The 27,512-nt window shown below is 33.6% G+C and overlaps 3 protein-coding genes and 1 long non-coding RNA gene across 6 annotated transcripts; 1 reads left to right on the top strand and 3 right to left on the bottom strand.

Annotated features, from left to right (window-relative positions):
- The first annotated feature begins 2,407 nt into the window (after positions 1 to 2,407).
- LOC145036121 (AT-rich interactive domain-containing protein 6-like) lies at positions 2,408 to 5,938 on the top strand. Its single transcript, XM_078984599.1, has 12 exons — positions 2,408 to 3,379; positions 3,460 to 3,499; positions 3,933 to 3,985; positions 4,129 to 4,174; positions 4,277 to 4,369; positions 4,471 to 4,593; positions 4,730 to 4,775; positions 4,892 to 4,967; positions 5,075 to 5,141; positions 5,214 to 5,264; positions 5,354 to 5,446; positions 5,674 to 5,938. Exons 1-12 carry the CDS (start codon positions 2,589 to 2,591, stop codon positions 5,776 to 5,778), a joined length of 1,584 nt encoding a protein of 527 aa, XP_078840725.1. The 5' UTR covers positions 2,408 to 2,588; the 3' UTR covers positions 5,779 to 5,938.
- A 2,285-nt stretch (positions 5,939 to 8,223) lies between these two features.
- Positions 8,224 to 9,326, bottom strand: LOC145033617 (tubulin-tyrosine ligase). Its single transcript, XM_078982196.1, has 2 exons — positions 8,872 to 9,326; positions 8,224 to 8,539 (listed from the first exon to the last, which is right to left on the bottom strand). The coding sequence occupies exons 1-2, from the start codon at positions 9,210 to 9,212 to the stop codon at positions 8,347 to 8,349; spliced, it is 534 nt and encodes a 177-aa protein (XP_078838322.1). The 5' UTR covers positions 9,213 to 9,326; the 3' UTR covers positions 8,224 to 8,346.
- A 2,885-nt stretch (positions 9,327 to 12,211) lies between these two features.
- On the bottom strand, positions 12,212 to 16,228 carry LOC145036119 (calcium-dependent protein kinase 26-like). 3 transcript variants are annotated; one of them, XM_078984595.1, is made up of 8 exons: positions 16,054 to 16,228; positions 14,910 to 15,721; positions 14,693 to 14,836; positions 14,345 to 14,497; positions 14,127 to 14,242; positions 13,858 to 14,025; positions 12,736 to 12,960; positions 12,212 to 12,649 (listed from the first exon to the last, which is right to left on the bottom strand). In XM_078984595.1, the coding sequence occupies exons 2-8, from the start codon at positions 15,646 to 15,648 to the stop codon at positions 12,395 to 12,397; spliced, it is 1,800 nt and encodes a 599-aa protein (XP_078840721.1). In that variant the 5' UTR covers positions 15,649 to 15,721; positions 16,054 to 16,228; the 3' UTR covers positions 12,212 to 12,394. The 3 variants fall into 3 exon arrangements, with proteins under 3 accessions (XP_078840721.1, XP_078840723.1, XP_078840724.1); XM_078984597.1 differs by lacking the exon at positions 16,054 to 16,228 and adding an exon at positions 15,881 to 15,985; XM_078984598.1 differs by lacking the exon at positions 16,054 to 16,228 and adding an exon at positions 15,811 to 15,828.
- Positions 16,229 to 18,666: 2,438 nt separating this feature from the next.
- Positions 18,667 to 20,129, bottom strand: LOC145033616 (uncharacterized). Its single transcript, XR_013677627.1, has 2 exons — positions 19,803 to 20,129; positions 18,667 to 18,976 (listed from the first exon to the last, which is right to left on the bottom strand). It is a non-coding gene; the product is annotated as an uncharacterized LOC145033616 (long non-coding RNA).
- Between the last annotated feature and the right edge of the window lie 7,383 nt (positions 20,130 to 27,512).

The raw sequence follows: 27,512 nt of genomic DNA, 5'->3' as shown, positions 1-27,512 counted from the left end.
TACGAACTCCGTTTTCGTCTGTCTTTATCGTTGAATTCCTATTAATGAGATATTCAACTCTCATTTATGTTGCGTAGGCCAAAAACCGCTCGAACTAAAATTCTAGTTTCGGGCCGTGCATTGCTATGCCAAGCCTTAGAAAATTCATAACTTCCTCATACGAAGTCAGATTTGGACATTCTTTTTTGTATGTTCTTGGTTTAACGTATACTACAACTTTTGTTTAGATCACCAAGGCTAACAAGTCCTCTATCGTATATTCACTATTTACGTCTCCCGGTGCCGTGTCGGTTTTGCCGTAAAACTTCGACGAGCCATAACTTCTTCGTTATAATTCGGATTTCGACGTTCTTTGTATGTATGAAACCCTTGTAACATATACTACCACTTGGTTAAGATTACAGATTGAATGTGTAGAGTTTAACAAGTTGAAGGGGTAAATGTAAAAAAAAAAAAAAAAAAAACTAAATGATCAAATGTGTATAAATTGAAAAATATATTACCTTTTTAAGTAACTGTCCCTATTCTTTTAGATGCCATTTTATTTTTTTTGCACACTCACCATCAAATTCTTGTTGCACTAAGATCTTCATTTCAAACAATTAGCAAACACCTTTTTAAAGTGTTACCAGAATACAACTTCTAAGTGCCAATAACTTCTATAGCAACACCAAGTGCTATTGAGTCAATAGCATAGAACCCACAAACTATTCTACATGATTTATGTCGTAAAAAGAGGTAGGATAGATGAATACTAGTGGTTTGAATCATATTTTAGATGAATATAAAAATAATAATAACTTATTGCAATATTTTAGATGAATATAAAAATAATAATAACTTATTTTGCAATATCACAAAACCCACAAACTATCCTACATGATTTAAGTTATCAAAAGAGGTAGGGTAGATGAATACAGGTGGTTTGAATCATATTTTGGATGTGAACCTAAGTTCGAGAGAAGCTATATATATATATATATATATATATATATATATATATATATATATATATATATATATATATATATATATATATATATATATATATATATATATATTTTACGAACAAAAAAAATGAATCACTAGATTATTCATTTGTAAGATGATTCACAAGAAAAAATTCTCAAAAAAACATCTTTATGATTCATTTTTAAGTAAATTAAGAAAAAAATCACTTTTATGACAATTTTAGTGAATAACAACAAAATCATTATATAAATAAATCATCGAGATGTTTTTTTGAGAATTTTTTCTTGTGAATCATGTTACAAATGAATCATCAAATGATTCATTTTGTTTGTTCGTGAAAAACATATGTAAAAAAAAAACTTTTTACTTTCCTACAAAAAATTTCCTTCTTATTTGATCTTGACTCTCTCTCTCTCTCTCTCTCTCTCTCTCTATATATATATATATATATATATATATATATATATATATATATATATATATATATATATATCAATTTTAATTAAATGAAAAATTGAAATCGGAAAATCAAAAAAACCGTAATCCGTACTGAATAAAGCGAACGGAAAGACTGCGATACCAGACTGGTCTAGAACGAGACCGACCTAAAAATAAACTGATATGGGAAAAGTCCGCTCCTAAAAAAGACAAGGCCGAAAAAAGATCAGCACCGATGTCAGAAAAGTTTGGTCTGTCTCGGGGCCGACTTAGGGCTGGTCCAGGACCGACATATGCCCACCTCTACCTCCAACCCGACAATAACAAGGCAAAACAGTTCCATACCCATCACTATAACAGAGTAATATGTACGATTGGGGTTGGTCCGGGATCCATCCCACATATTGAACGTATATTATTTAAAATCTAGTAAAAAAAAATACTAGAAGGATGTTTGGATAAATTAGCTCATAGCTTATTAGCTTATAACGATGTGAGAAAACAACTTTTGCAAAAGTGTTTGTATTAGCTTATAGGTGTAGGGATAAACAATAAGTTGATAAATATTTAAGTGTTTGACAAACAAAACAACTTATATGAGTAAAATGATTATAAATAGGCTATAAGCAATAATACAATAAGCTTTAAGTAGCTTATTTAGCTTATCTCCACCACGATAAACTGATTTTTAATGTTTCCTATCCAAACATTAAACTTAGCTTATAATGATGGAGATAAGCAATAAGTTATAAGCTCTCCCATCCAAACACCAACTAAAACAAATAAGGAATAAATAAGTAACAAAATGATAAAAAAGATTACATAAGGACATAAAATTCAATTTATATGATCGGGGCCCAGAACCTTAACAAAATTCACTATTCTAAGATAAAAATCAGTTGGACTAAGTTTGTAATTTTTAGTCAATAGCAGGGTCTATTTATGTAATTTACCCTAAAAAATGTATTTGGGTTAATTGGGTGTATGTTCGGTTCGCTCAGTTACCATCTGGCATTTACCAGCTAATAAATCTGGCTCTCAAACTTGAGTTTGGGAGGGAGAGAAACAAGAGAGATTTTGGAAAATTTCTAGGGTTAGCAACAGGGGAGAACGATACCCAATTTACGATAGCTGATTCCTCGCCAAACGTCGCTGATTGCTACTGACAAGAAGACGAAATGGTGTTGGAAGAAGACCAAGAGCAAGACAAACCTAATGATAATGCGTTGAAATCAACAGACGACAACAGGTCAGATGAAAAAGACTTAGGTGATGTCGCTGTTGAAGGCCCAGATGATGCGAATAATGCAGAACATGATGATAAGACGAGTGAAATCGACGGCATAGCCAACCAGTCGGATTCGGTTGTAATAGGCTCAAAAGAGGATGTCAAGTCTCTAGACACAGAAGTAGCAGTTGAGAAACAGGAGCAAGTAGACAATGGCGAAGAAGACCATATTCCATCTCCATCACCTTCTCCGACAGGCAGTGGTGGTGAGAATGGTAGGAACAAAGACGATGAACCAGAGGAGGAACAACATCAACTAAACCCCGAGAGATCATTAGTCACCAAGACAGATTCAGAGTTGTCACCAGACGTGAAAGAGGAAAAGCTAAACACCGAGGGATTATCAGTCACTAAGATCGAGTCGGAGTTGCTCCCACCGGAAATGGAAAATAAGGAAGAAGAGGCGGTAGAGGATGATAACGAGGCGGAATTAAACAGCGTCACAGGGGTAGAGCGGCCACAACTGTCTTTGACAGTTGTAGAGGAGGAGGAGGGGGATGAATTCAAGACCCTACAAAACCACAAGTCATTCCTCTTGGATCCGAATTCTTCTCTTGAAGATGAATCTGGTACAGAAGAGGACCAGGCGGCATTCATGAAGGAGCTTGAAAATTTTCATAAAGAGAGGTGTTTGGAGTTCAAGCCTCCAAGGTTTTACGGAGAGCCATTAAATTGCCTCAAGTGAGACCCTCCTTCCACTTGGGATCTTCATAATGCAATGTTTTTTGAGTTTTATTCTAACCTCTGTTTGTTTATTTCAGGTTATGGAGATCAGTGATCAGACTTGGTGGCTATGAACAGGTCTCTTCTTGATCTTACTAACCTCTTAATTATTGAAGTTCTTTTTTTCTATTTTAAGTGATCCCTGTTTTATAACATTAGTACCTAGGGAATGCCCTTGTATTATTGCTTTGACATAGACATGCTAGAAAACTGTGTAAATTGTTTTTTGTGTGGATAGTTATTCTTTAATCTCCTAATGTTCTAGATCCAGTTAAGTGAACTCTAATAAGCCACTTCCATGCTTCTTCTAACTTTGGATATGCTCGTTTTGCATCTGAGGACACTTTATTTTCCTTGAAGAACTCTTTATAGTAATCAAAGGAGAGCTTTTAAAAATCTCATTGTTTTGACATGGATTTCCATGATTATAAGGCACTAGCATGTTGATTATTTTAAAGCATGATATGAAGATTGCAATCACATATGTATTCATCCATTCAGTTGCTTGTAGGTAACCTCATGCAAGGTGTGGCGACAAGTGGGAGAATCATTTAAACCCCCAAAGTAAGCATGAAATGATTTTTGTGACACTTATGTTTGTTTATATTGAACAATGTAAACTTTAAATTGCTTGTTTAAGTCTTTGATTAGTTGAATAACTTTAGTATTTGAAGACAGTAGACTTATGATTGATTGACTGTGAACAGGACTTGTACAACTGTCTCGTGGACATTCCGCTGTTTTTATGAAAAGGTACTTTACTTTCCTAATTTAAATGTTTAGGATTAAAAAAATCAAGTCATTACTTGATTAATATTTTTTATTATCCAATTTCTGACACAATTTTTATTGCAGGCATTGCTTGAGTATGAGAAGTATAAAATGAGCAATGGAGAGCTGCCATTCACGGATGCCGCTTCTACAGAACCTCCTTCTGGTGCAAAACAGGTAGGTACCTCAACCAGACTCATATATTAATTGTTTAGTATTTTTGTATGTATTGTTTGTCCTTAAAAGTCAAAACATGAAGTTGATTTGTTTGTATGTAGACAAGTCAAAGTCAAACTCCTGGATCAGGAAGGGCAAGGCGAGATGCAGCAGCACGAGCCATGCAAGGTTGGCATTCACAGCGTCTTCTTGGTAATGGCGAGGTTGGGGATCCCATCATTAAGGTATTATATATATATATATATATATATATATATATATATATATATATATATATATATATATATATATATATATATATATTTAATTCAAACTCAAACTCAAAATCCATAATCTAATTTTATGTGATGGTATTTGTAGGATAAGACTCCAAGCACGACAATAAAGCGTGAGAAACAAACCATTGGTACTACTACTACTACAAGATTTTCCATTTTAAGTTATAGCATGAACAAATATTGGTACATTTTTCATTAAATGTCTATAATACCCTTGACTGGACTTTTTCCGTTGACTAATTAGGTCTATTGAAGCGTAAAAAACCATCTTCGGTTGAGCGGGCGGTCAAAGTTGCACGCATGAAAGCGTCAAAACCACAGTTGAGATCTTTCTTTTTTTAGTTGTTAACTAATGATGTTACATGAATTTGCATTGACTTACACATGATTATGAATCTCTCTCTCTCTCTCTCTCTCTCTCTCTTAGTTTGGACTCCATGGTTGTGGACGTGGGCCCGCCTGCTGATTGGGTGAAAATCAATGTTCAGAGAACTGTAAGTTTGTTTGTATATATATTTGTTATTTATATTATTATATTTTATAATTGACAAGTTAGCTCTCTACAGAAGGATTGCTTTGAGGTGTATGCTTTGGTTCCTGGGCTTTTGCGTGAAGAGGTAACAGCTCTTGTGTTCTGTTGAGCATAATTTTTTTTTCTGATAACAGAAAGAAAATGTAAATTAAATTTTTTGGTTTGGGGATTTAGGTGCGTGTACAGTCAGATCCAGCTGGGCGGTTAGTTATATCGGGTCAACCAGAACAGCTGGACAACCCTTGGGGCGTTTCTCCTTTTAAAAAGGTAACAAGTTTATTAAGCACCTCTATAATATAATATTATAATGTGATGTGAGGGAACCAAGAAACTACATCACGACCCTTGGATCAAATTCATCCTACCCTACATAAATGACAGGCGTCTGATGAATTTGATTCTCACTCAGACGAACTATATAAATGTTGGCTAGAAAATGTAGAGAGAGTTAACATTTAGAGTTATGATTGTAAATGATTTATATGATGGTGTAGGTTGTGAGTTTACCTTCAAGGATTGATCCTCATCAAACGTCGGCTGTTGTGACATTGCATGGTCAGTTGTTTGTGAGAGTGCCATTTGAGCAGTCAGAGGTGTAGAATCAAATGCAGATAAATTGTTGACAAGGTTTTAGTGGGTAGAAGATATGTTACTTTTTGTGCAGTTCATGTTCATGTTCTGAGTACTGTATTTACTACTATTTAGTATTTTAGTGAGAGAGGTTTAATTCAAAACTTCACTTCTGGTGGGCTTGGTTCATACTCATACTCATACACCCACAAAACAAACACTTGCTTAACACCATAAATACAACAATTTGCAAATATTATTTTTCTTCCTTGCTTCTAATCTAGACTCGTTTTTATACAACAATCAACAAAAACTGATGTTTTAGAGTTAAGCTCGGAAAACTTAGTTGCTTTATAAAAGATGTTATTTGTCATTATTTGTATTTTGTTTTTTATGTTTGCAAATATGTAAACAAAATATAATTAATAAATAAAAAAAAATCAAATACAAAAGGTAAGAAGATGAAAAGAAAAAGGAAAAGTTGTATGCAGAGATGGCTCGCCAAGTCAAATGTCATACAAATAACATATGTTGATATTTTGTTTAATACTTTAGTTAGTTAAAGATAAATATAAAGTTGAGATATGTTTTATTATTAATTTGTTTTACCTTATATCATCAGTTGAAGATATAGTGTATTATTTTAATTCATGGCAAGTTTAATCTTGAGTAGCATCCTATTCCTATCAAAATGAAGATAGGCGGATTTAAAAGAATATATTACATATGGCTCATGGGTGCTTTTCTAATGCTAAATGAGGATAATTTAATTTGGTTAAAAGCAAAGGCATCAAAGTGTGGAGGCGAATGATGATATTGATAGTGATGGTGGTTATCTTCTTGTCTTGTCACCAAACGCAAAAGTTGTAGACCACAATTAGTATGGTAACCTCTTACTCGACTATAAATTCAATTACATCTCCATAAACCAAATTTGATTGATAAAAAAAAAACTTGTATTATATTTAATATACTAGTACAAGTGAAGTGATTCTCATTCTGATATAAAAGTTTACTACTCCAATTTGGGGATTCTTTCGTTTGAAATGAGCCTTCGATTGGGTATTTAGATGGAGGAAGGAGACTATAAGATGTCATTTACGGCAATGATATACTACTAATTTTGTTTTAAATATCATACTATTTTTTTGTCACTGCTCTTATAAGATTATTACATAGTAACATGTCTAAGAGTCAACTTGATTGATCCAATTAACAAGTTAGAAAGTCTATCAACATTGGGCTTTCAAAGCAAATCCCGGATTCTTTCAAAAAAATGTTTGCAATGCCAAAGCCAATTGTCAAGTGTGTACATTCTTCTCTTATTAATTAATTAATTTTATTATATTAATATCATCTTAAATAAATATATTTATATATTAATAAAATATTTAATAATAATTAAACTAATTCCAGATTATAATTTTTTTATACTTTTTATTATATATATATATATATATATATATATATATATATATATATATATATATATATATATATATATATATATATATATATATATATATATATATATATATATATATATATATATATATATATGGGAAAAGTGAATATACCCTTGAGGTATATAAGCTTAGGTACCCAACCAACAAAAATACGTCGTTTTATTTGATATATTCATTATAATGTTCTTAAACATCAACCCATAAGTTGATTTACTTTTAATATTTTCGAAATTTCACTATTATCTTCCTCTAACATTATATATATTTGCCGAACACCTACTAGGCTATATATATATATATATATATATATATATATATATATATATATATATATATATATACTATATTGAATATGAAAATTATATAAGATGAAGATAAATGTGAAATTTATAAAAATCTTAGAAATAAATCAAGTTAGAAGTTGAATTATAAGAACATTAGACAATTACAATGTATATATATGATACAAAATCACGTAGTACGATGAGTTTGGGTACCTAAGCTTATATACCTTTAAGGGTATATTCAATTTTCCATATATATATATATATATATATATATATATATATATATATGTTAATTTTTATTAATTCTAATAATTCAGATTATTAAAAAGTATAAAATAGTTGTTGATGTGACACTGGGGACCATTTTCGAAAGAAAGTAAACATTGTTGTGATGCGGAGGTAATTGCAAAATCTAATAAGGAAAAATTGAAAACCTAACAATATTGTAATAATATATAAGGATTTAGGATCTATGGAAAAAGGATGACGTTAATCCTAAGATTAGTTGATGTGGTTTGATCTTGTTTTCACAGCTGTGAAATATAACATCTCAGAATAATGGAACATAATTGTGGCAAGAACTAAAATAAACCATAGAACACAAAATGGATATAAGAAAAAAATTGCATTAGCAATTAAACAAATATGTTAGTTCACATGCTTTTTTAAAACAAACATAAATCAAAAGCAAGCATATCTACTGATTCATCAAAAGCTCCTATTTTCATAAGTCATGATCTAATACTACTACTCCATATCAACAAGAACATAGAAAGAACTAGTTTGATTGTTTTTTAGTGCATATATTCATCTAAACAAAGGTGAAGTATCTACTTTTCTACTGCTATAACATCTTGTCATTGATGTTAGTCCATGGAACAATGCACAAAACTGGATTCTGATCCTTGTTTTGGACAACATTTTTGTTTGTTGGTGACAACTCCATGGTTCCCTCTCTGTACACATAAACCAAATCATCTCCAACCATTCTCGACCATTTCTGGTTTCTGTCATGGACATGGTGCAATGGCATTCCCCTGAGAAACAATCATAATCAAATCAATTTTGACCAAATCTCCTTGATATAACAATGGAGTCACGCAGATTTACTCTAAAGGAGAAAATGCAATAGATTTATGGATTCCTTTTGTAATTGATTATCAGAGAAGAAACAAAGACAGATTAATTCATATTGATTATGCTTTGGTTCAAGGCTAGCACCTTTTGAAGGAAAAATTGTAAATTGGTAATGGATTTTTTTGGGTCAAAGTTTAACACAAACAATAATTAGTAACTGTAGTAAATGAACACTGTACATGAATGGAAGAAATTAGGAAATCAAAAACAATTGAAGGAAAGAGAAAAGTACCGAATATGGAAAATATCAGATATGTTGTGCATACGGAGGTAAAAATTGACGGAATCCAAAAAGGCGTGGTAGGTGTTGACATGTAAGCCGTCAATTCTGGGATATGGAAGGCGAGGGCGCGGAGGAGAGGGGGATTTGGAAAGAAAAATTCCGGCGGCAGAAAAGGAGTACTCTTTCCAGGCGGAGGTTGAGGCGGTGGTGGTGGAAATTGGTGGTAGAGAGAGAAAACCGAGGGTAGACATGATGCGATCAAGCTCATCGTGATTAGTGATAGGCTTGAAATTGGGGGTGTACCAAATTGCGAGCTTTCTCATGCAAGCTCTCATACACTCAACTTCCATCGATAAAATCGACACTCGGTTTTCTTACTCTCAATTGGATTCAGTCTGTGGAGGATTTTGGCGGTGGTTCTGGTATCGGAGAGCGACGGAGCGTCAACTTTGTTTCTCGATGGTTTGCTGTTTTGCTTAATGAGAGAGCATGCATGACAATTGACTAGACGACCTTCGTCTCGGGTTAAAGGAAACCACGGTTAGGTTTAAGTGGAGATCCTTTTGATAAGCCCAAACCGAGTAAGTGGGCTCAACTGAGTCAAAGTAGTTCGGCTAATTTCTCCAAAGAGTTTCAATTTTATCATTTGGTTTGAAAATTCTGGAATCAAGTCGTTTTGTTAGGCTATTTCCCATTGGTCTTTTATTAAACTTTATTAAAACACAAGATTTTTTAAAGAATTTTTTACCATGTGTGATGTATATAAAAAATATTAATTATAAAAATAGTATCATAATTAAATATAAAAAATATTTTTTATTGAAAAATATGAACAATATTAATTATGAAAAGTATTTACATATTAGTCAATATGTTTTGACATTTAATTAATGTTTTTTCATATATACCCTTAAACACATGCTAGAAATCTCAAACAATAACTAAGGATTGGTTGATAGTTATTAATTATGTCTTAATTTATTAAATTAATAACACACATAACCATAAATATGATCGAATAAGAGACAGGAGACGAGCTAGGACTCAGTCATATGTTTCTAAATTTTAACTGTGTTATTAAACAGTCAGAATCTAATCGAGTGAACCTCAACATCTTACTGAACTAAGTAAAAAACATATGAGAGTCGTATAAAAAGTTCACATCCATTATAGATCTAAATTGTCAAACTTTGTTTTATGATCGGTTTCATTTGGTTCTGCATTTTTAAATGATTAAACCAAGTTTAGTTGATGTTTCGTCCTATAAACAAGTCATATCAAATGATACATAAGTGATAATTAAACATCTAACATATAGTAGTTCATATTTATTCTATATACATATGCGCTAACTATTTTTAAATGTTGGATGAAGTTTTTTATATTCCACCTATCACATGCAAATACAGACTTGCATATATGTATGTATTATGTTTGGTATGAGAATGTGATGGATGGATCCCACAACCTTTCTCTACTTCAATTCACCTTCACATTCACATTCACCTGGACCTGGTGCATCTCTGCTTCAAACTCCCATCTCCCTCTGATTCGTTCCCATTCATCAACACCATGACCTCTATGTTGCAGAGCTTCCACAAGGAGAAATCTCTCCCAGTTTCTCATAACACCACACAGGACCCACCACCACCAACAGCCGGAGCCGGAATGCGCCGAAGGATCTCCTCTATGACATTCCAGATCCAACCGCCGACGATGTCAGACACCACCGCGTGGGCGTTGCGCAGCTCCAAATCGGTGTCTTCAATGGGGGAATCGGCGTCTACCTCCATCAAGACCTGGTGGGCTCGTGGCTGGGGATGGATCCTTTCCAGAAAACCAGTATTCGCACAGGATCTGGAGATGAATCAAGAAGAAACCTCCGTTCTCGGTTGTCATAACAAAGGTAGCTTGAGACACATCCTCTACAAATTCAGATCCGAGATCCGAAAGCTCGTCGGATCTGATCAAGCCGGACTTCCTCAGACCATCCGTTCAAATTCCTACAGTTCCGCCATTTGAGCATAGCACCAAAGGTTAGTTGAAAATCAGAATCCATTTTCCAGCTACATATTCACTTGATGTATCGATTATTCCTATACTTTGCTGTAAATTAGAGAGTGATTATAAACATAAGACAAGTAATACACCATTTCGCCGGTGACCACCGTCCGTTCGGCAGCAAAAAACCGATGTCGGCGGATGATTTTTCATTTTTGCCTAATGATTTCTTATGAACATTCATAATATTTGTAATACTTTTGAGTTTTGATTCCTGGATATGGGTTTCTCAGCTTTGTTATGTTTCTGTAATTTTTTGTTCTTTTTTATTCCATTACAATCATTACATGTAAGAAGCAGGCATCCATTACAATCTATAGAAATGTGTTGTAAAATCAGCTTACTTCCATCCATTAAATTGCTAGAGATATTTGATTGAACAATACTTGTCTGTTGTCTTTGGAATCTCTTTTTTTATCATGATTAAATATATAAAATATCTGCTACAGAAGGAATTTACAGAGAGAGCAGGGAAGAATCTATTGGAAGGGATGAAAAGAAGCCCTTTTGACCAAATAGAAGCAAACCCATGTTACTTTCTATTTATATATGATCAGATTTAAAACGATTTAATCATATTAATATTTTTTTTTATAAGAGTATAATTCCTCCGAATTTTTGGAGGTGTCGGTGGACGATGCAAATGCCAATTGCCAAATCATTAAATTCTTATTATTATTATTATTATTATTATTATTGTTATTATTATTATTATCTTTCCAGAGACTATATAAATGTATAAAACTGAGGCATATACGTCGAACGAAAATAATTCCAATACATGTGGGACGACATAACATACTTCGTTGTCACCCTTTAAAATTCAAAATTAAGGTCGAAAAGTTGTCGTAATCATTAATCATGGGTTTTAAGATATGATATCTAATCAAAATTAAGGCCTTTTATGACGTGGGGAGGTAATCAATTTTTGGTATCCTACAGATTTAGTTGCTTTTTATTCTTGTATATTTGATAAATCATATTGCTTTTTATGTCTCATTTCCGGTTTCGGTTATTCCGATTTCAGAACCGAACACACCCTTACCATTATCTACAACTTACCACCACCGTCTTTCTTCCATGAAGAACCAACTACACACAAAGTTAATGAAATAGATTATTTAAAACTACTATATGTTATACCTTATTAAAATCTTAATTAAAGCAAATTTTTATTAATACAAACAAAAATACTATTCTATAACATTAAATTTTAGTGAAACTATGGTATGTTTCTAAATACATTACATAAAACATATTTCATATTTCATATTCCTTTGGAGTAATATAATTATAAATATATATTTGTTCCATTCAATTTCAAACGTGATTATTACATACCAAATACTAGCTAACACTTTCTTATTGGCCAGTTAACATTTCATTGTTCATAAAATCATTTTTTCTACTTGAACCATAAAAAAAAACCAAAAAACAGACAAGATACATTCAATTCAACAACAAGAAACGATTACTGGAGGTAAGCCCTTGGTGAATCGCGGGCAGCCCTGGGTGATTCACGGGCAGCTCGGGGTGAATCCCGGGCAGCCCTTGGTGAATCCCATACAGCCCTTGGGGAATCCCGGGCAGCTCTTGGCGAATCTCGGGCAGCTCTTGGCGAATCTCTCATGCTAATGTTTACACTATTCCTCATCGTTCTTCTTCCAATTCCTCCATTTCCTTTTGTCATCATCGCTACAAATTCCCCATAATCAATCCTCCCATCCTGAAAACAAAAAAACAAACCCACATAAATACACATAAATATATACCATTTAATTACAAAAACACATTGAAAATATTTGAACTCACGTTATCTTGATCAACTTCTTTAATAATATCTTCCACAAGAATATCAGTCATGTTATGATCTATACAAGCCTGTTGAAGCTCATCAAACGTAATATAACCACTTTCATCTTTGTCAAAATACCGAAATGCAGCCACAAGATGTTCTTCGCGTTCCAATTTGTTCAAATGAATTGTAGCTGCTACAAATTCTCCATAGTCGATTGTCCCACTGTTGTCCACATCAGCCTGGAAACTAACGCGGTTTAGATACTGTTTGTTTCTGTTTCTTTTTATTTAATAGACTTAATTTTGAAAGGACTAAACGATTGTTTAATGATGTTTGCATAGATAAAATGTTGCACGCAAAGTCTTTACTTTTTGAAATCAATAATCCGAGATACTAAGAGCGCGTTTGGTTGTGAAAAATTGTTTTCATTTTTCTAGAAAACGTTTTTAGAAAATAGAGTTGAGTTTTCATTTTTAACTTTTAATGAAAATTTTAGAAAACTTTTGAAAACTGTAAAAATCACTTTTCTAATGTACATGCAATTAATTTGGAAAACAGAAAATTTTCATTTTCTTGGATTTTTTTTTAAATTAAATCAACTACATGCATTTTCAAAATTTTCTATCTTCAGCTGAAAATTTCCATGGAAAAATGGAAAATATTCTAGAATCAAACGCACTCTAAATCACCATTTTACTTTTAATTTATATGAAGTGATTTTTCTACTTAAGGCTTTTATTAAATCTTTGACTTTTTACAAATTTGACCTCATTTGTTGTGCCGTTACCTTTTCAACATCATTCACCATGTATCTAGACAACATTTAATGGGAAAAAAACAACTTCACACAAATTTATGAAAATTTACATTTTGGTCCCTGAGTATAGTCGTTTTGCAGTTTTATCTTGCAAATTTGTTCCTCATTTGAGGTTCTTGTAAAGTTTTTCGCCATTGACCAACTAAAATGACTTTTTTTGTTCCCTGATTATAGCTATTCTTGCAATGTTGGTTCCATTAATATAATCATAAAAAAAAGTTACAAGAAAGACCAAATTATAAAATAAAAACACTTTTGGGACCAAATTATACTCAAGGACCAAAAATATAATTTACTCCAAATTGAATAATAGTCTTACCGCATCCATAAGGTCTCGAATTTCTGTATCCTTTAATGTAGAACCAAACTTTTTTAAACCCGCTTTTAATTCATCAAATGTAATTGCACCACTATTATCAGTATCCATTGCCTTAAACATTTCCCTCAAACCAGCAATCTCCTCTTCCGACAAGCTCTCAGCTATAACCTGCAACAATCAAATCAACAAAATCTCAAATATCTTCTTTCCCACATAATATATATATATAAAAAAAAAAAAAAAAAATCCTAAAACAACATTATCTATACCCTTAAAGCCATCTTCTTTAACTTATTCATGGCTGAAAACTGCTTCAAACGACTAAGAACTGCTGGATCCAGTTCTCTATCAGGTGCAACACCATTTTCACATATCCATGGATGACCTGTAAATTGTTTATAAAAAAACAAGTAATAGATACAACAAAAAAAAAAAAAAAAAAAAAAAAGCTAAAAAGATGATTCATAAAGGCTAAAAAAGGACATACAGAGAACTTTATGAGCTGTTAATCGATTTGAAGGGCGCGAACATAACATCTTTCTAATAAGATCTTTTGCACTTTCAGATATAAGTGGCCATGGGTCTGAATCAAAGTCTATATTACCCTTCAAAACCGCATCAAATATCCCCTGTTGTGTTTCTACATAAATAATTAAATCTTGTTAATTATTTACATCTAATAGCAGCTTACTTACATTGCTATTATAAATAAAAAACACCAAGTACATTTCATATATTGGTAGAGAGAATAAAGTAAATTTTGCTATTTTTTGTAATTTTCCCAATCCATAATAAAAAAAAAAAATGTTAGTTTATAAATTATTATAAAACATACCAGCCCAAAATGGAGGTACACCGCTTAAAAGAATGTAAAGAATGACGCCAGCTGTCCATACATCTGCTTCTGGACCATAATGCTTCAATAACACCTCAGGAGCAACATAATATGGACTCCCAACTACATCTGTGAAGATTTGACCTACAAACGAATCCAAATTAGTAGAAGAAATTTTGAGAAAAGGAAAAAAGATGAAAACTTTATGAAAATTAACCTGGTTTGAAGAAAATGGAGAGTCCAAAATCAATCGCTTTGAGTGAGAAATCATCGTCTTTGTTAACCAACAAGAAATTTTCAGGTTTTAAATCGCGATGCATAACACCGAGGGAATGGCAAGCCTGGACGACGCCAACGATGATTCTGATCAATTCGGCTGCCTTTCGTTCACTGTAATGTCCCCTTTGAATGATTCTGTCGAAAAGTTCTCCACCACCACAGAGCTCCATGACAATATGAACATATAAAGGATCTTCATATGCGCCTTTAATGGTGACGATGTTTTTGTGGCCTGCTAAATGATGCATGATTTGGATTTCCCTCCTTACGTCTTCCACATCCTCTTTTGAAATCAATTTCCGCTTTGAAATGGATTTACAGGCGTAATTATTACCGGTGGAATGCTCGGTGCATAAATAGGTTGTACCAAATTGGCCTTGGCCTAGTTTTTGACCTAAAGTGTAAAGATCACGGATGTTTGCGGTTTTATGTCCGATGACATAGAATGGTTGACTAGTGCGATTCATGGTGTCGTCGTCGTCGTCAATTTGGGGTTTCGGAGTTGAATCCTTTGAAGCTGTGTTTTGGGTTGTGTGTTGTTGTGGGTTCGATTTCGTTGTTGAGTTTTTGTTAACTTGGGTGGAAGAAGATTCGTGTTTGATACTGGAACGATGTTCAGGTTGATTGAAGCTTTTAGCGCCTTTTCCTCCGAATGATCCACGGCATGTATTGCCCATAAAAACAATCAAAATTCCTTCGGAACAATTAAACTGACGCCATCTTCTTCGTCATTCATCAAATTCAAATTCACTGCAAACAAATGTATAATAATATCATAAGAATCAAAGATATTGAAGAAGGAAGACAAATTTAATCACAAAAAAGAAATTGAGAGAAACGTGTTATGCAGATCGGGTGGCCAATAGCCTTGAATTCATCATTAATTAATTAATTCATTAAACATATTACATGGTATCCTAATCGAGACAAAAAACGCGCATATGAACGATTATTGAAAAAGACAAAATAGACTTGAAATCTGGTGTGATTTGGGACAAACCCCACATGGAAAATCTTTCGAAAGAAGAAAAGAAGTTGAAATTATTATAATTAGTTGAAGCGATATGAAGAAATGTATGTACATGTATGCACGAAGAGGGGGAAAGATTTGTGGATCTCGTAAAGACGATGAAGGCGATCACGTTGCAGATGATGATGAATTAAATTAAATTATGAAGACGATGATGATTGAATCGGTACGTCGACGAATATTCAAAGGGCTTGTTGTTTGTTTGTTTGTTGTTGATGTGATTTTGGATATGGAAAGTGGCCTCACCTTTTGTTGACAAAATTTGGGACGAAGCGAATGATTGGGTGCTGACCCATATTACAACTCACTTTGACTTTATCTAAATCTTTTTCTTTTTCTTTTTTTTTTAAAACAACTTTATTATATTTTCAACTTTCAACTGTTCCTTGATACCTCCACTGCAAAAATGAAAGTTTATCCTATTATTTTATTCATTTATTTTTTATTTTTTAATAATTAGGGTGGATGAGTCCCACATTAATATAGTGCGGGTTGATGGTGTAGATTCAAGTCTCGATCCAACTCGGAACACAAACCCGACATAAAAATAAATGTGTTGGGTTGAGATTTCTGATCCATCAACCCACCGACCTAAGTATATATATTATATTTATAAAAAAATTTAAATTTTATTTATGAATTAATAGAATATATGGAAACCTTTTTTTTTTTTTTTTAAATATGTTGCTTATTAACTTATTATGTTAGATTTTAATTTGATTGTTCTTTTATTATAGTCGATGTAAAATGTTAATTATTAAGTAATTTATAAATGTGTATAATTCGTATAAATTTAATATGTGAAAAGTTATGAAAAAATGACCCATCGACTCCTTGATCTGAAATCTTCCACTAACCCACAAACCTATATACTTAAACGAGCTATGTGAATTAGGTTGGATTGATGTTTCCAACCCGTCAACCCATATAGTATATGGGTTGAGTTTGATCAATATATTATGACCTGCCAACTTGAAACCAATCCATTAGCGAGGCCTAGGTGGCGGAACCATCAACCCTCCAACCGTGGTTATGCCAATTGAAATAACAAATGGGCTATGTAACACATTGTTACCTATTATATGTGTACATTCATTCTTGTTAACTTCTGACCAACATCAAAATTTCAATTTATTAATATATTATATTTTTTAAATCCACTTTACACACTATAAATAAAGCTTTTTACTATTTCAAAAACCATGTATTTTTTCCATTCCATTCTAATTTTTTCAAATTCCAATCATTTCCTCAAATTACAATTCAATTTCATTTCAAATGGATTCAACACCTGCCCAATCCCAAACGTGCAAACAATGGTCCGAACATTAAGAAGCGGCGTTAGCGAAAGCTTACAATTGACACTTTAGAAGATAATGATTGGGGAAATTTACAAAGATCATTCGATTTTTCGGGAATGGATCTTTATCACTTTAAACAACAACTTAGGGGTTTGGATCGTACAACGCATCAAATTACCTCCAAATTGAAGGATATACAGGTGAAAATTGTTGAGTTCAATTCCACTTTCACCCAAAAGATGAATATTCGTGCGCCCGAAATCTCCGACTTTGGTATTTTAAAACAAAAATTGATCATGGTAAACACTATAAAACAAGATTTTCAATAAGAGGCGGTATTGAAGATTTTGAAAATTCACCCTATTTTTTTTTAAAGAATTTACTTACTATCTTTGAGTTTTCATTGTCGTTGGTCTTTTTATATACCTTTTGTTGTGTTTAATGTTTTTATTTAATAAAACGTTATGTTTAATTATATTTTTGATTTCTTTAGTTTTAATTAATAAATGATTAGTTTTAAAAAAATGAATATGATGGAGGCATGAGAGATATTGGTTTTAATGTGTTATGGGATAGGATATGTGAAATTGAGTAGAGAGAGAAAAGTTGATGTGACAGTGAAGTAACAAATGAGTTTGAAGGCAGTGGCGGAGCCAAGGTCGCAGTAAAAAGGTATCCCAAACCGATTGGTTTAGTTTCTCGTTTTTTCAAACTCGGATTCCGGTATAAACCCAAACCCATTCGAAAGTTTAACTTGTTGAAAATTGAGAAGCTTGTGTCGCTTATATAACAAATGTATAAGAGCTATGTTTCATATTATGGCCGACATGAGACAATTTTAAGATTTTAAAAAACAAGTTGAAAAACTGATAAAAAAAATAAAACACACCTGTTTAGGTGCCAAGATTCAAAATAGGGACTATAAAGTTAAAAGTTCAATACTTTACCACTTGGACAACTCAGTACTTGTGTTTAATTTTCACATCATGATATAAAATGTATAACCCGTATAAAGTTATATAAAAGGAACTGCAAAAATAAAAGAAAATAAATGTTTGAAAGAAGATTTGAACTTACAACCTCTAGAAATACTAGAGATGCAAACGGGGGCGGATATTGTCGGATACTACAATACCCATCCCCGCACCCGAACTCTGACCCCAACACCCGCCCCCGCCCCGACCCGCCAAAACCCCAACGGATTCAGGTAAAAAAAATCATCGGATATGGAGAACACGATGGATATCCGTTAAGTAAAAAAGATTCAATAATTGTTTTAATAAATCTGATATATATATATATATATATATATATATATATATATATATATATATATATATATATATATATATATATAAAAGACATAGTAATAATCATGATAACTAAACATTCAACAATTAATACTTCATTTTCATACACAAAATAGTAATAAAAAAAAAAAAAAGATAAGTACGACATCCTCATGTTTGTTAAATAACTAAAATAAAAAGAACAATTTTTCATGAACTAAACTTCAGAAGTCAATCTTCTGTTTATATTTTCAGCATCTGTTGCTTCAAGAGCCTGCTCATCTATTGCTACATCAACCTGTCCATTGTTGCTCCAACAAACTGCCCATCTGTTGTTCCAGCAACATCAACACTTGGTTGCGGGGGCTATCTATCTTGAGTGTCACTGCAAAAAAAAAGCAAAAAATATGGTTGAAATCAGATTGATAGAACATAAATGCTGCAAAAAAAGATGCAATTTGCTAGAAATTAGATTTACTGATAATACAAAAAAACTTTACACATATGCAGTAAAAAAGATGCTGCAAAAACAATGAACTTTGCTAGAAATCAGTTCCACTTTATGCAGTTAAATTGCAGCAATCATATTTCTATTTTGCTAGAAATCATATTATAGTTATAAGAAAGCAAGATTCCTAAAGCTACAAAAAAACGTGGTAGTGCCATATCCAAACAAATATTAAATCAGATTTCTGTTTTGCTAGAAATCATATTAAGTTTCTACTTTCTACTTTCCAGACAAACATTTAACAAATAAGTTACAGGAAAAAAGATTCAATGGCTGCAATCAGGTTCAAGGCATGATATTAATTTTAACAAAATCAAGTGTAACAAATTGAGTGACTAAGTTATCAATTATAACCAACATCACTCAAAACAGATACAAATCCATTACAACCAAAATCGAGTGTAATAAAATAAAATCAAAAGCATTTAACAAATAAGTTACATGAGAAAAGATTCAATGGTTGTAATCAAGTTCAAGGCATGGAATCGATTATATCAAAATCAAGTGTAAGAAATCTATTGATTAAGAAATCGATTATAACCAACATCACTCAAAACAGATACAACAAAAAATCATTCAATCAAGAAATTGATTATACCAGAATCGATTATACAAATTCATCGGTTTAATCGATTATATCAATCCATCAGTTTAATCGGTTACAACCAAAATCAAGTGTAAGAAAATAAAATCGAAAACTTACCTGGGATTAGGATTTTGGGATGAAGCTGGAACTTCTTGTAGGTTGTTCTTCTCTAATTCCATGAGCGCTGAATCAGTGATGAGAGTAGGGTAGGTTAAAGGTGAAAGATTGATGTTGTGATTTTTGTGAAGAACCGATAATCAAAGACGAAGGGTGGCTGCATCTTTTATAATGAAATCTTGAATTATTGATTCTAGGAAAAGAGATGAGAGAGAGAGAGAGAGAGAGAGAGAGAGAGAGAGAGAGTGAGTGAGATCAGTTAATGGCTTGAAGAAACGAGGAGCCAATTCCGAAGCGTCGTCTTGATACTGTGATTCACACAATCAATTTTCCATAAACACTATATATATATATATATATATATATATATATATATATATATATATATATATATATATATATATATATATATATATATATATATATATATATCGCTTATAATAAAGCGATATTTATCCTTAGTGATCTAAAAAAATGTTGTAGAGTTCATTAAACCGAGAACGTGCATAAAAAGAATGCCCAAATCTGACTTCGTATGAGGAAGTTATGATTTTTTGAAGTTTCGGCTTAGCAGTGTATAATCCGAAGTTCGAATATGAGATCGAACGATATTTAGCCGAAACAATCTAAACAAGAATTGAAGATCTCGTCGATAGTAGTCCAACGGAAGAAAGACAGACGAAAACAGATGTCGGATGAAGAAGTTATGAATTTCTAATGGAGTTTTCATGTCCCGGCCTACTAAAAATAATATACAAGTAATATATTTATAAGATATTAAAAATAACGTCAAAATTAGCCGACAAAGTTTAAATGAATGTTGTACATCTTGTTTTTACATACGCATTGATATGAAGAACGTCGAAAACAGAGTTCGTATGTGAAAGTTATGACTTTCTGAAGTTCGGGGTGCGAACCCCAAAACCGTGTCAGTGGTCACGTCGTGGAAACAGTGCCCATGACGTGGCATGTTTTCTGACGTCTCCTGGAGTCTGCCAGACCCAACTTGCGATGACGCATGCAGTGACGACCAAGCCCACGACGTGGAAAAAGTGCCCACGCCATGGAAAATGAGAAATTAGCCCTATAAATAGATTTGAAGGGGCAGCCGACCAAGGTTGCTAATTCGCCCTTCTCTCACCCATATTACCTCGATTTTCGTGCAAAGAAGTACCCCCGAAGCCCCGGTATCATCCCGAGACCCGAAGCAAGTCCCGGAGCCTCGAAGATCCCGAGAAGAAAAGAGTTTCTGAGTCAAAGCTTTGCCCGCGAGAAGTTTGGTATCTGAAGTGATACCGGTTTCACCGAAGAATACTATTTGAAGAGCCGTAGTGTTGTCCGATCATCTTCTGATCAAGTGAGTGTATAGTCCCTTTCATAAACACGATTTTAATACAAGTATTGGTTGAACGTATTATATCTATGTTATAAGTGAGTGTATAGTTACTTTCTTCTAGCACATAAGTATGAAGTATTTGCTATGAAATACGTGCTATGTGTTTATATATTGTTGTTTATTTGAGATGTTGGTGGAATGGATGAACTATATAGGTTTTAATGAGTTAAACTGTATATGTATTTTTTAACTACAAATATGTTGGGTAGGACATTACTATATGAGATCCGTGATTATGGATCAGATCAAGAGGTAGTTTTAGATCCGTGAGTAGGGATTAGATCAAGAGGCTAGTTTTAGATCCGTGAGTATGGATTAGACCAAGAGGTTAGTTTTAGATCCGGGAGTATGAATTAGGTAAAGAGATAAAACTTGTTATTAGTCCGGGAGTATGGATTAAGACAAAGTTAATTGTACCTAGTCTGGGAGTATGAATTGGGCACAGTTATTGATCTGGGAGTATGGATCAGATCAGGATTAAGGTATAGTTAATTGTCCCTATTATGGGAGTATGGATTGGGTACAATTATTGATCTGGGAGTATGGATCAGGTAGTTTTAGATCCGTGATAATGGATCAGGGGAAAAGGTTAGTTTCAGATCCGTGAGTATGGATCAGGTGAAAAGGTTAGTTTTAGACCCGTGAGTATGGATCGGGTGAAGAGGATGGTTTTAGATCCGTGAGTAGGGATCAGGTAAAGAGGAAAATTTTAGATACGAGAGTTTAGATCGTGTCGATGTGAGGATGGATGGGGTGGGATAAGATCATAAGAGTTGCCTTTATATGGTGAAATTGTACAAGTTTGAATGTTCTCTCTCTCTCTTTCTCTCTCTCTCTCTCTCTCTATATATATATATATATATATATATATATATATATATATATATATGATATAACATTGTGAGATGAAAACCTATATGCTTACCAGACTCTCAAGCATGACCTACTCAGTTTTCTTTGTATCACAGGTATCAATACGAAGACATATTTCACTGAGAGATTAAAGGAGATGTAAATCACTAGTGTAAATAAATATATATTCTGTTTATGCTTATGTGTTTGTATCGGAACATGACATCCCGTGATTTTGTTATATAATGAAAATACATTTCTTTAAGAAATGCTTTGATAAATTCTTATCATATTTCTTTTTGGGAATAAATTTCGCAACCATTTTCTTTGAAAGATTACTCTGACCCATCCCCGCTTCGGGTATAAGAATTTGCGCCTGTGCCCGCCCTGTTACCCGCTAAACCGGGTAAAACTCGACCCTAACAGGTCGGGTACCCGAATCGATGGGTAAAATCTGCATCCCTAAGAAATACCCCTTAAGACTTAAACATCTGAACAAGCTACAACTTATGCTATTATCTCGCTAAACATATTAATATCATGTATATATACGCTACATAAAATGAATTTTTTTCAAAAAAAAAAAATTACAGTACTGAAGTTTTTTTAAAGAGCATCCCGGGATACCCCCGAATCTATTGTTGATATGTCCCTGTTTGAAGATCCCTTGAACTCGGGGGAGTGATTTTGGCATGCACCATGGCATGATCGGCACACACCACCCCACCATGGTGGCATGTCAAGGCTATAGAGTGAAATGAATGCACAAAGAGAGAGAGAGAGAGAGAGAGAGAGAGAGAGAGAGAGAGAGAGAGATTTATTCCGATGCAACATGTATGTATAAATACACATACAATGATTTGTTAATTCTCCAAGCCATGCACAAGGTCGTTTTGCTTGATCATGCTCCCAAATACAAATCAACCTTGGACGTAGTGGCGGAACACAGAAGGGGCTGGGGGAGGCCACAGCCCCCCAGCTTTTGTAACCAGTTAATATTAGAATTTATGAAATTAAGAATTATATACTAATTATTTGAAAATCAAAACTAATCGGCCCCTCTAGGATTTTTTCTGCAAAAAACAAGTAATTATGTTCTCTAATAAAACAAATCATAACTATCGTTGTCTAGTTAAGAAAAGTTAAACAAATCAAAAACTAATTTAAATAATATCTTATCAAAGGAAACCTAATTTAACTAGGAATAATGAATCTTATCATATCGAAATCAAAATTAACATTAAAAACTAGATAATAACTCTATACAAATACCAAAAAACACAATTACAGATTCCAATCTTCAAAACAAAAGAAAACCCTAAATGTTATCACCGCCATCATGCAACTCACCGGAGCTTTTAATTCGACTGAAATCAGAATATTAAGGCTAGATTTTCATTTGAAAACGTAACTCTTCCATCGAACCACCGCAATGCAACTTATCAGGCCTTTTGCTCTCTCGCCAAGTTAGTTGTCTCTTCTCCACCTACTTCTTGTCCTTTATCATCGCCGAGTTGCTGGAGCCAAATGCCCACAGAAGTATTGCTTCTATTGTTCGTGCTCTCCTCTCCATCGGAATGAGGTACGCATCACCTCTATTTCTCTTTCAGTTGCTCAAACCTAATAGAATCTCATTTATATATATGAACCCAGTTCAAAAATTTTTGTATATATGAATATTAATATGACGTGACTTAGTAATGCAGTAAAAACTTTGGAACAAGTAATATAATTGTGTATATGTAAGCTTGTAGCCTCTATCACAGCAATAAAAGTACATATTAATAATAATAACAAATAGTGTTATCTATGTTTCTAGATATATTATAATTTACAGGTAATTCTTAATTTCAAAATCTATTTAGTTTTGAAAAGGCGATTAATTTTAAGCTTTAAAAAAATTGATACGATCTTAAATTAAATTTTAAAGATTCTAGGGACCAAATTTTAATATAAAAAAGACATTAACTTTGGAGCGGTAAAGAAATTATAGATTATTAGTTTTTTATTTTTATCAAAATACTAGTTTTTTTTTAATCAATGTATTATTATTTTCATTTAATGTTTGTAAATTTTTTATGTAATTTATATTAAAATGAAAATATAGTAATCATAGGTTAATTTTCATTATATAATTTGTCTTAAGTTTAAGTTTCGAACCCTCTAGCATTATTGTTTGTGTTCATGTCAGACGTATTAAGATCGGAAGGAATGGAAGGGATGGTTCCCTCACTTTTGGTGGGCCATACTCTTCTATCCCCCACCTAAAAACCAAGGAGTGGGAGGGAAGCCCTTCCTTCTTCTTCTTCTTTTTTTTTTTATATATATTTTTTTATTAAATTTTTTAAATTAATAGCAAACATAAAATTTAATTAAAAATAAAAAGCATTTCATTAAGTAAAATAAAAATTACATTAACCCTAATATTTAAATAAGTAGAAAAAAAACCTAAAAAAAAAATCAAACAAACTACAACATAGTAAAAATTATTAATTAATATCCTAATTTTATTTAAATCTAGGTACATCACTCGGAATCATCGTCTTCGTCCTCGCCTAGATCATCTGCATCATTCTCCCCAGCGTTACTCTCATCATCAGAATCTTCACTCTCGACAAACATATCAAAATCCTCGTTTGATTCGTCAAACAAATCATCATCGTAAGATAACTCTTGCGGGGGCTGAACATGAGCCCTATAAATGTGCTTTACCAAATCAGCACGAAGGGCTTGATGAAGGTCGCGATTGTGTACTTCTGTTCTGTTCACCCTAGACTATTGTGTACCAACGGCTACTCCTTCGACATTTGGCAAAACTTCATTTTCATTATATCGGCATATCGCTCTTCCTTCGTCTTCAAGAATCATATTATGCGATATGATACATGCATACATTACGTGTTGTAACCTTTTCACCTCATATGACCTTGCCCCGACCGTTAGTACTTGCCAACGTCTCTTAAGTACACCAAATGCTCGCTCCACATCCTTCCTAGCTGACTCTTGCGCTTCTTTAAATTTTTTCCTTTTCGGGTCGTTAGGACATGTAAACGATTTCACAAAAACAGACAAAGGAGGATATATACTGTCAGTAAGATAGTATCCACGCTTATATGCTACCCCATTTGCTTGAAAAGGTACATCATGTGACTTTCCAAGGTAGATATCGTTGAATACAGGCGACTGGTCTAGCACGTTAATGTCATTGTTTGTACCAGCTGGACCAAAGAATGCATGCCATATCCAAAGATCATGTGATGCGATAGCCTCTAGAATAATCGTCGGCTCTTTGTGGTCGCCTCTCATGTACTGACCACGCCATGCGTTGGGGCATAATGACCAACTCCAATGCATGCAATCGATACTACCTAGCATTCCAGGGAATCCATGTTTGCCTTCATGTACCGTATACAATTGGTGGATATCGTTGATAGTTGGTTTGCGCAAATATCGTTGCCCGTAAACCAAACAGATCGCTTTGCAGAACTTGTACACAGAGTCCCTCACGGTACGCTCTAACATTCTAAAATACTCGACACATTTGTCTGCGCCCATGCTGTATGCTAGCTGACGAATTGAAGCCGTGCATTTTTGAATTGGAGAGAAACCTTTTTTTCCCCTTGCATCAATTTTCCATTGGAAATATGGAAAACGGCCTTCCAAATCGCCAACAATACGTAAAAATAGTTTATTCCTCATCCGGAACCGACGTCGAAACTTTACAGCATAGACGGCGTCATCTGCAAAATAATCTTCTATAAGAAGATCGTGTCCGGCTTCGTGATTTCTACGTAACGGCGACTTTCTTAGGTGAGGTCGTGAACATGATGTTTCACCAAGTCGGTTTTGATAGTATGCAACCGTTTTCGCCATGACGGAACCGATAAACTTAGCCTCCGCTACTACCGTCGAATCGAATGATGAAGATGATGACATTTTGAGTAATATTTTTAAGAAAGATATATAGAGAAATATAGATTATGGTTTAAAAAATGATAGAATGTGTGAGTATTTATAGATTAAGAAAAGGAAAGGAAAAAAGAATATATATATATATATATATATATATATATATATATATATATATATATATATATATATATATATATATATATGTTAACGGCTATATAGCCGTTTGAGTATAAAAAAGAAAAAAAATTGCATGGCCAATAGTTGGAAGAGAGAGAGAGCAGGACTCTCTCCCCCCGATCCATTCCCACGGTTACTTTCCCGCACCCACGGTGCGGTGTGCACAGGTGCGGGATCGGTCCCGCTCCTTCCCCGCTGAACCACTCCGTCTGGCCTAATAGCAATGCATGAGGTACAATAGTTGGAAGAGAGAGAGAGAGAGCAGGACTCTCTCCCCCCGATCCATTCCCGCGGTTACTTTCCCGCACCCACGGTGCGGTGTGCACAGGTGCGGGATCGGTCCCGCTCCTTCCCCGCTGAACCACTCCGTCTGGCCTAATAGTAATGCATGAGGTACAAGTTGATGTTGCGTGAATTTTTTCACAATCCAAACCATCACGTGTCACTCATATGCCATCTTTTACCAACATGCATATGTATTTTTAAGCGATTTATTTCATGAGCCAAGCATTTAAATGATTTAATTATTATATAACTAAATGTCTGTTTTTTTATAAAATATGTAGCTGTTTAAATTAAAAAAAACCCATCTTAACCTATCCCATCTTATGATATAGTTAAAATATGTTAGAGACATCTTTATGATGACCTATAGTGAAGGGGCGGATATATAATATGTATAAAAATTGGTAAGCAGTGGGAGCCAATGTCAAAATTTTATATTTTTGGATATAAAATGTATAAAATGAAGCTATAAGGGCTATTTAGAACCAAAAAATCAGGGGGGCCACAGCCCCCAATGGCTCTAATAATGCTCCGTCAATACTATAGGAATTTTTACAATTCTGAGTGTTAACTTTATGACTTAACATATTAATTTATGTAAGCATTTTGTAAGATCCAGTTTTGGGATGTTTCTGATTTCGGGTTAGTAGACCGTAATGTAATGTCCCAAAAAATTTAAAACCAAAAAATTCGTTTTCATAATAATAAAACCATCAACCCAACATGTTCGTAAAACCATAAAAGAAAATCAGAGTATATCAATCAATCATCCCAATACATCCACAATCAAATAAGGTGGACATCATGGTGTGTGTGTGTGTGCGATGCGATCGTCCTGAGCTTTTCCCCTTCGAACCGAAAGTACATGAAACATAAACTGAAAACCGTAAGCAGGAAGCTTAGTGAGTTCCCCAAAATACCTCACACCATACATATCAAACATATAATGGGCCATGCCCAACAACCATCGATCCCTCGCCCGACATCGAGCTCTGTTTGGAGCAGATCTGTATGTATCATGTGATGGGCCCCACCCAACTCTTTCATCAGTCCCCGCTTGACATCTGGCCCCGCCCGACATACATATA

This window comes from Lactuca saligna, chromosome 3 (assembly GCF_052625555.1).
Source record: "Lactuca saligna cultivar CGN05327 chromosome 3, ASM5262555v1, whole genome shotgun sequence".
NCBI lineage: Eukaryota > Viridiplantae > Streptophyta > Magnoliopsida > Asterales > Asteraceae > Lactuca > Lactuca saligna.
This window is presented reverse-complemented; position numbering and strand designations above follow the sequence as displayed.

Excerpts from the sequence above, each read along its gene's own strand:
- LOC145036119 (XM_078984595.1), bottom strand. The coding sequence starts at position 15,648 with ATGGGCAATACATGCCGTGGATCATTCGGAGGAAAAGGCGCTAAAAGC. Across the intron at positions 14,837-14,909 it reads CTCCATTTTCTTCAAACCAG|GTCAAATCTTCACAGATGTA; the intron begins GTTAATTTTCAT and ends ATTCGTTTGTAG. Across the intron at positions 14,026-14,126 it reads TAAAGAAGATGGCTTTAAGG|GTTATAGCTGAGAGCTTGTC; the intron begins GTATAGATAATG and ends TGATTGTTGCAG.
- LOC145036121 (XM_078984599.1), top strand. The coding sequence starts at position 2,589 with ATGGTGTTGGAAGAAGACCAAGAGCAAGACAAACCTAATGATAATGCG. Across the intron at positions 3,986-4,128 it reads GAATCATTTAAACCCCCAAA|GACTTGTACAACTGTCTCGT; the intron begins GTAAGCATGAAA and ends GACTGTGAACAG. Across the intron at positions 4,370-4,470 it reads CTCCTTCTGGTGCAAAACAG|ACAAGTCAAAGTCAAACTCC; the intron begins GTAGGTACCTCA and ends GTTTGTATGTAG.
- LOC145033617 (XM_078982196.1), bottom strand. The coding sequence starts at position 9,212 with ATGGAAGTTGAGTGTATGAGAGCTTGCATGAGAAAGCTCGCAATTTGG. Across the intron at positions 8,540-8,871 it reads TCTGATATTTTCCATATTCG|GGGAATGCCATTGCACCATG; the intron begins GTACTTTTCTCT and ends ATTGTTTCTCAG.